Source organism: Mustela nivalis, assembly GCF_964662115.1.
Source record: "Mustela nivalis genome assembly, chromosome: 13".
Classification (NCBI taxonomy): Eukaryota; Metazoa; Chordata; class Mammalia; order Carnivora; family Mustelidae; genus Mustela; species Mustela nivalis.
In genome coordinates, this window is record NC_139032.1 from 12,657,862 (window position 1) to 12,666,951 (window position 9,090).

Here is a 9,090-nt window from a genome sequence, read left to right on the forward strand (position 1 = left end):
AAGAGTTAGGTAACTATTACCATTTAGCAAGTATCTCTTGCCAGGCACTGCCCTAGCTACACAATACATTTAACTTTCACAATTCATCCTGGAGACAGGGATTACCATACTCATTTTATGGAAAAGGTACGAAGACAAGAAAGTTTAAGTTGCAAAATCAGTTAATGACCTGAGACAGACTTAAACTCAAGTCTGTCTGATTTGAATGCCAATATAATCTCAAAGCAGAAGGCCAGTGTCACTACCTTTCAGCCCCTTGCAAATTTTGACTCTGTTCAGAGGTTAGGATTTATAACGTAGACAAGCTTGATATTTCTCTGGTGCAAAACAACTACAAAGGAAGCCCTGGTCCTTACGTCTTCCAAAAAGCAAGGTCAGTTCCTGAATTTTTACCTTGTCAAAAAATATTTGCAAGAACAGACAAGTACAAAGATGTTAACTAAATATTGTTTGTAACCGCAAAAAAAAAAAAAAAGGAAAAAGAAAAAAAAAACTAAACTTTTTATTGTAGAGAAATGAATAAACTATGTGTGATATAAACATATACTAAAATAATTTGCAACATTTACATATAACTATATATCTCCAAAAATATAATGTTGAGTGAAAAAAGCAAACTGCAAAAGAGTATGTCTCATAATGCATGTAAAAATTTTAAACACATAGAACCATACTATTTACACATTTTATGAGTATATAAATATAGACCAGAGTTATCTAAAAAACTATATGAGAAAATGAACTTCAAGTTCATAATATTTCTCTTTTTTTAAGATTTTATTTATTTATTTGACACAGAGAGAGAGAGATCACAAGTAGGTAGAGAGGCAGGCAGAGAGAGGAAAACAGGCTCCCCATTGAGCAGACAGTACGATGTGGGGCTCGATCCCAGGACCCTGAGACCATGACCTGAGCTGAAGGCAGAGGCTTAACCCACTGAACCACCTAGGCACCCCAAGTTCAGAATATTTCTTACCTTTGGAGAAGGAATCAGGAGAATGGTAGGGGAGTATTTTAAATGTGCCTATAACATTTTACTTCTTTTTAAAGACATGAAGAAAATATGCCAAATTATTAATCTTGGTTTAATATGTATTATGAGTATGTAGATCCTTTTCATAATATTTTCTATGATTTTTCTATTTTTTTTCTATTTTCAGACAATTTAAGTTTTAAATAAAAATAAATAAATATTTTTTCTTTATATAAAAAGAAGACAAAGACTTGAGTGAATTTGACACTTGGTGGGAAAGGAAGAAGGAATTCTCCTGATAGAATTCAGGAGAAAAGAGACAAAGAAATATAATTCACCTAAGGCCACACAGCTAATAACAGACAAAGCCAAGATTCCAATCTAGATCTGTTTGATTTCAAAGCACCATATTATTCTCAAGATCAATTTGGATTTTCCATACAACTCCCAAAGTAGAGATGACGTGCATTCAGACTGAGCCTCCTAAGAACGCTTATCTTTAGAGCCCTCCCCTCCTAATCTCACTGTTGTAAAGTCCATTCCCAAGGAAGTCCTAGAAAAATCAACCTTCAGTGTGAACAAAAACCTGGCATGAATGTATTCCTTTTTGTGTGACTAGTTTGGGGTTGAAGTTCTGGCATTCTAGAGAGTTATTTGTAATGAACATGCAATCTCATGACATTGAATGCATGAATTTGCAGTTTGATGTGTCAACTCTGAACTTAGATAACTATCTTCAGAAGAGCTAAAGTAGTAATTCCCACCTTTTGAAATCTGCCTGAGAATTTTTCCACATTCCTTGAGGTATTTAGAGAGATCAAAGGGAGATAAAAAGTTATATTTCAGCAATCTTTGAATTACAAACAAAAGTTTTCTTAAAAATGCACACTTTTGGCATAACTTGTGAATTAATTTACCAACATTATAGGCTAAATATGTATTAAGTAAAACCTGCAAAAGAATAAGCAATCAGGCTATGGTGAGTGCTGTGAAGTGTGTAAACCTGGCGATTCACAGACCTGTACCCCTGGGGCTAATAATATTATATGTTTATTAAAAAATTAAAAAATTAAGAATAAGCAATCAGATCCAGTGTCCACCAGGCAAGTTCATAAGACAAAGAGAGGACAGAACCAGGATTGAAAACTAGCAAAAAAATAGGTCTTCAACTTTCACGTAAAACAAATCCCAACTCCTCCAAGGCTATGGCTTAGTTTGACTACTCTTCTTTCTTTCTACTTGTTTAAACCCTTTAATAGGTTCTTCCTCCAACAAATAAACATGTTTGAGTCTCTCCCATCTTGCCACACAAGAAAAAGGAAAGAAAATTCTTCTGCCTGTTTCTCTTTGCTCTCATAGCCAAGGACTTAACGTCTACCTCATATTAATGAGAAAATCCTATCTATTAATGTATTTATTAATTGATCAATTCATTCATTGAACATACATTTGAGGGCCAGCTATACACCAGGCACTGCTCAAGACATCTGGATAAATTAGTGAACCAAAGATCCCTACCTTTGTGGAGCTTACATTTTAGCTGAAGTCAGGCAATGTGTAGGAAGTTAGGTGCTGTGCCTGGAGAGTGCCTGGAAAGTACTAAGTACTTGACAGTGTGTTTGTCCTTGATGCGGTTGCTTCTCTGTCTCATCTGCCTTGACTTCCACTCACTGCATTCAGGTATCCACTCTCATGAGTAGCTGAAAATGACTGCCCTGGTTCCAAATTGCCAAATCCACACAACTCTTCTGCTTCCTCATCTTTTGAGAATCAGGCGTCAAGTGGAGGATGCTTTTTACCTTCATTCCTCATCACCATCACTTAACAGGCATCCACTACTTTAACTTTCTCTCTATTGTATTCTGACCACAAAGCAGACTTTGTACATCTCTGTCTGGTTGCTTTGTCTTGCATGAAGACATCAGTTCTATTATGAAAGTTGTTCAGTACCTACTAGGCTGCCTAACACTTCCTAGGTACTCAATGACTATCAGATGAATTAAAGTTTGCTTCAGTGCTGTTCTCCATCATCCTTGCATTTTTGCTCCATGAGTCCTCTCTGGGTTTTGCCAAGGAAAGAAACAAAAAGTAAAGCCAATGCACAGACCATCACAGCTGGTTGAGACAAATGACTACAATGTGTTGCTACTATTTATAAATGATTTTTAATGATTCAATTGCTTTTTCAAGATCTCAATAAATAATGGCAGGAAGAACTGTTCTAATATATTTTGGAATAATTGAAAACACATTTAACCATCACTATACAAGGGTCTTTTCTTCCTCAGAACTTAAAATATTTGAATTACTCACTAGCCATCTAATATATTTGTGGTCCTCAAATTAAAGATGAAACTAAATTTATTTCACTGTTCACTGTGACCAATAAAATAAGCCACTATCAGAAAATGGTGTTTTTCCCCATCAAAAATTCACAATAATAAGAAAATACATCTGTACTCCTGAGTGATACAACATTGTCCCTTTTTTTAATTATTATCATTTTTTCAACACAGTGAGTAAAAAGCAGACAAAAATCAACCTGTCAAGAAACAGTTACGCAGTAATAGACTAGCCCTGCAGGGGATTCATTCTGATTTTACCAGGAGAGCCCTTTGCGTACCTAACAAGAACAAACCATTAAGGGTTTAAGGACACTGTCCTCACGTATCAGAACACTGAAAAGGGAGCGAGGATCCTTTTCACCAACTTGCTGCTGTTTCTGCTACAGCCATCACCAGAATTACCATCCACATCAACCTCAAAAGACCAACTGGTTGGGAGAAGGGTTTTTCTCACTTTAGCCCTGCCTTTGACTCAGCCTTCCCTCATTTATTATAAGACCCTGAAGGACCCAGCTTTTGGCAGGAACAACCGGAAGTCACTTCCTAGGCCGAGAAGGGACAAGTCAGCCCGAGGAAGGGAAACAGATTTGTTCCTGGAATCCCTCCCTGCCCACATCGCCTCTCACACAGCTGTGGGAAGACACAACTTGTTACTCAGCTGACCTGGACTCGTCTACTTTGCAGGGCTGCTGTTTCTATACACTCTCAGCTGCCCACTTCTCTGCACAAGGCGTGATGTTCTGTGGTTGGCACCTGCTGATAAGGGTAATTATAGCATTAGTGGAAGCAAGCGTGCCATCTAAGGTTGAAAAACAACTCTAATTACAACTCGACCATTTTACTCCCTCAGAATACTCCCCCCCCCCCCTTTACACAGAGCTTACTTGGAGATTAAATGAAATCTGCATCTGGTTGAAAAGAAGCCCTGAAATAGTTGTGGGACTAGAGGAGGAAATCACCTTTCAAAATTAAAAACACTACAGGCTGAGGCATACATGTGGTATTCGTAACACAGGACAGCACTTGCTGAATCCCCTTTCAATGGAGTTCCCATGTATTTTTATGTGGGTAGGATTAAAACGAGTAACAGGAACAATAAGAACAATACTTCAAGGACAAATATGAGATCCAGATAGTATCGAATAGAGGCAAAGAAGTTTTAAAATCCTTTTATGCCTCCTGAGCAATTTACAGTGGCATTATGTAAAATATTAATGTCCAGAAACCTAATTTCGTATCCACAATGCAAATATGTAACTTTTACATTGATATAACTATAAAACTGATACCAAACTTCTTTATTAGTTTACTGAAAAAACACCCCATTTTCAGATTTAAAAAATATCCTATGACCCACGGTCAGAGAAGAACAAATTCCAAGGAATGACTATGATTAAATCCTACTTCACTTTATCAGAATTTTGTGATTTGGGGTATGATCTGAGTATTGTAGATTACTGAATCAAATGGTGCATTATCAACTACGAAGCCTAAAAATAAGGGGAAAGAAGAAAGTTGCTTGGGAAAAAAATCTTTTCAAATCAACAAGGATTGATGTGTTGGACAAATCTACTCTTGTGGCCCAGAACTTGAAAACGTGGCCTTTAAATACCACTATCAGGACCCAGAACAGCTTCCCCTTCCTCTCACCAGGGCACAGAGTAGGACTGCTTCTGCCTGTGCCAGAATAGAAGCAGACCCCAAGGAGAGCACATGCTGCCCTGCCGTGGGCCTGCCACAATCCACAAAGAATATCCCTAGACCAAGACTGCCAGAAATGTGACTTTCTGATTTCTCATACTGGCATCAAAATAATGGGGCCAGCCCAACATCTAAGCTGTCTCTAAGAAAACCCCAACATATCTAGTGATAAGTAGACAGGAAATCTAATTACCAAGGTTGATTCAAACAGACCTCCCCTACCCTTGACACATAAAAATACCATGACTCAGACCATAGCAGGAAAGTATTTCTGGATAATCAAGAACATGGCAGTCTTGCTGAAGAAAATCTCCCCCATTATCTATAATGTATTCATGCTTTGTTGTTAGTGAAAATGAAAACTAATGTAATCATTCCCACTGGAGACAGAGTCATGGACTGTCATCGTTCCCTGGGAATAACTTTAACTGGAAGTGATTTCAAGACTCTAACTATAGCAGAAAAGAGAGTAACAAAGGCCACATCAATAAAACAACTACATAATCATTTCACATTCTCAAAAGAAAGAAGAAAGAAGGATCTAAGAACATTCCCATGTTTTATTATTAACTACCTTTTTCTACACTTATCTACTTGTCTTCAAAGAAAGAAAAAATTCTTCTATGATTTTTATCACAATTAAATTCTTCTATGATTTTTATCACAATGATGCCACAATATTTCTTGACTACAACACAAAATGAATAAAATCCAGAGTCACATCACAGAATATCTTATTTATTCAGAAGAATAAATAAAAAGTAGCATTAATTATATTAACTGCTTCAATCACTTCCTTTAATCTGTCATTTAAGCTTTTTTTTTTTTTTTGCATAAGATACAATGAAAGTTGAAAACAGCACCAGCTCACCTTAAGAGGCAGAAAAAAATCTTACCTTGAAGATTAAAAACTTTTGTCAGCATGTTTGTTGCAAGCCTTATTATTTCCTCCCTCTTGTTTGCATAAGTAAGTTGGGTGTATCACTTACAGATGAAGAAAAAGTCTTTGTTAACAACTAATGAAATCAAACCTTGATTAAAAACCACCATCCCAGCTCTAAAATTTACAAAGCTTCATTATCTTTGTTTTAAAAATTCTGATAATTCAAATCATGACTAGGAGCACTTCCTAGGTTTTTAGAACAAAATCGGTATCAAACAGGTCATGCAATGTGAGAATAAGCACAGGCTTTTGCCATAACCAGTTTATAACTGAATTACTAATGTTTCAATTAACAAGTACTACAGAGAAATATAGCACCATCATCACCCTTAGTAAACAGGAGGACACAGTTACTTCTCCAGATGCCTCCTGTTGTCATGGTATCCTATTATGTCCTCCCTCTCTTCTCGTGTTTTTATTCTAAATAACAGACCTGTAAGTTACTGAGCCTAACCTATGGTTCTATGAAGATTTTATACATTCCTGAGACTCTACCACACCTGTTGAACAGAATCAAAGAAGCAATATAAGAAGTTATTTAGAATAATATTTTCTGTTAAAAGGAATAAAAGTCTTAGTTCACATAATTGATGAAAACCAGAAGTCATCATTCCTACCTTCAGAATAATATTCTCCTTCTTAAAATATTAAATTCACCTTTATTTAAAAATGATATTGCAATGCCTGAAATAAAATTAATTACATTTTAAGTGTACTCTATCCATCTTTAGATTAAAAAAAAAACTTATCGACAACACTAAATATCAGGAAAAAAATATTTCAAATTTAGTAATATTTTTCTGCTAGTTTTTGTGAACAAGCAAACAAAATAAACATACCAAAAATTTTACATGTTTATATTTCATTCTGTTGAAGTAACGTTTTAAACGTCCTGCTTTTCACAGATTTTTATCCTTTATTGATGAACTCTTGAAAACAGAAGAAGGTACCATTATTCAAGCTATGAGATACAATGCTTTTGTACCTCCCTTTTAAAAAATTAATTGTTTCTCCTCTATATAATATCTGCCATCAACTCTTCTGAATGTAAGGCATAGGTACACACACCAGCACACACACACGCTGATGTTCTTAATGATGTCTCTCCTAAATTGAAGTGCTGTACCCTTGCTCCCTAGGAGCAACAGGAGGGCTCTCTGCCCTCTTCTGGAACAGAGTGCTTTCCCTCTAGGCTAAAGGAAAACAGATAATATTTAAATACTAAAAATGCATATGCAGCTAAAGTTTTTTTTATCAACTGTACTTCTGTACACACATACGATGCCTATATTAATTTCACTTGAGTGCTTTATATCGCTCTAATTAGACATTGAAGAGGAGCTGACGCATGGGAAAACTGTTTTCTGAACGCTGTGTATGTTAACAGGAGGATTCTAAGCACCTGGGATATTCTTGCTATTCTCTGCATGCAAATAACATTCTGCAAACAATTAAACTCACCCATTAACATAGTGGGGGTGTGGGATGAAAAAGAGCAAGTGTTAAGAGAGTGAAAAATGGCATGCCCTTCCTATTCCGCCCTCATTCAGCGGATGCCCAGTGTCTTCGAACAAGCCGCACAGACAGACCCTCGGGACGCACAGGAGTCACAACAATACACTCAGCAACATCTCCCACGCTCTGCTAATTGCGAAACTCCAACGATCTGCCAGTGAGCCCCTCGCCTCTCGAACATTTTCTCCATTTTTGCAAAGGCACCCCAGACGTCAGGAGACCCTCCCCTCGCTGAAGAAAGGGAAGTCGTTCCTTCTTGCCCCTCCTCACAGCCCCCGACACTTTCGTTAGAAGACGCTCCACAAGTTACCAGGCTCGAGCCCCTAAGGAGGCAAGTTCAGCACCATGGAAAGGGCTCGAGTCGCGGGCGGAGGGAGCAAGAGACCCAGGGGTTCTCCCCGGGCCACTCACCGGCGTCTGCTGCGATGGGAGTCCCGAGCGCTTGGTGGATCCCTGCTTGGAACTTAACCTTTTCCACGACTCGGCAAACCTGCCCCGGCTGGCGCTCCGGCTGCGCCTGCGGCTCTCCGCGTTGTCGTCGCGGTCAGAGCAGCCCCGCTCCACCTCCGCCGCATCCCTCCACTTCTTCCCCATGCTAAGTTCGCCTCGCTCTGCCGGGCAACACCCGGGCGCCGAGCTCTCGCTCCCGCCTCTCGCCGCCGGGTCTCACTCCAGCCGGTGCGCAGCTCTGGGTTGGCGCCGCCTTTGCCTCCGCTGGCTCCTGCCAGAACCCTGCGCCCCGTTACCGCCACCGCCACCAGGCTGCGCTTGCGTCCGCGATTGGCTGAACTGTCGGTTGGGGCTGCGAGCGCCACCTGCGCCCGAGCCAGCTTCCTTTTGCGCCCCCAAATTGCTCTCCACCACCCCCAGGCGCCGCCTTCTCTGGGGGCACACGGCCCACGCCTGGGGCTATTGATGTGCCGCTAGGTGGTTACCGCCAGTCACCCCACCCCGCCCAGTCCAGTCCCCCAGGCCTGCGGACCAACCACACCCCAGCTGCAGGCGCAAGCCTCTGTTCCCACAGTGGGAGACTCCAGTTGACTTGGAGAAAGACAGGAAGCATGCAACTTTGTCTTCCTTCCTTTTCTCTTTCTTCCCTTTCTCTTCTTTGCAGCAACAACGGTCTCCTAAGTATCCTTGGGAGGGGGCGGGGTAGAGCTTCACCTCTTTGTCAGATGCCACACTAATTCCTTCTCCGGCTTGCGCGGATTAGCCCACTTGTTCTCAAACTTGGCTGCACGTTCGAGTTCCTTAATTTTTTTTTTTTTAATGCTGATATTCTTCAGAGTCTAATTTAATTGGCCTGGCTGGGGCCTAGGAATCAGGATATTTAAAATCTCCAGTTTGATACTTGCTGCTCTAACCGCAATTAAGCGTCTGTGACAGCCTGTCCTATGGGGACACAGCAGAGGAGAGTCGTTGGAAGGGAAGAGAGGCAGATGTGGGGTGTTCATTTTACCCTCACACTCCCGAGGCCAGCACGATGATACAGCAGTAAACGCAGAGAGGATGATCACCTGTGTGGCGAATATTCCCGGATACCTCGGCCTTGGTTCATCTATCTGCCTTCTGCTCATTAGAAGGAAACCCAACAGTCTCTCAACAGTTTTGTG

General features: G+C 40.1%; 1 protein-coding gene across 10 annotated transcripts in view; it reads right to left on the bottom strand.

Moving 5' to 3' along the window:
• The window catches only part of TRPM3 (transient receptor potential cation channel subfamily M member 3), a gene marked incomplete at its 3' end in the record, with an annotated part of 782,399 nt that extends 774,141 nt beyond the window's left edge, over positions 1-8,258 (bottom strand). For 3 of the 10 annotated variants that reach the window (XM_082696689.1, XM_082696696.1, XM_082696693.1), the window contains exon 1: positions 7,889-8,258. In XM_082696689.1, coding sequence (XP_082552815.1) covers positions 7,889-8,071 — 183 coding nt within the window. In that variant the 5' untranslated portion in view covers positions 8,072-8,258. The remainder of the gene's footprint in view (positions 1-7,888) is intronic. The other 7 variants (XM_082696682.1, XM_082696697.1, XM_082696692.1 and 4 more) reach the window with 4 other exon arrangements.
• Between the last annotated feature and the right edge of the window lie 832 nt (positions 8,259-9,090).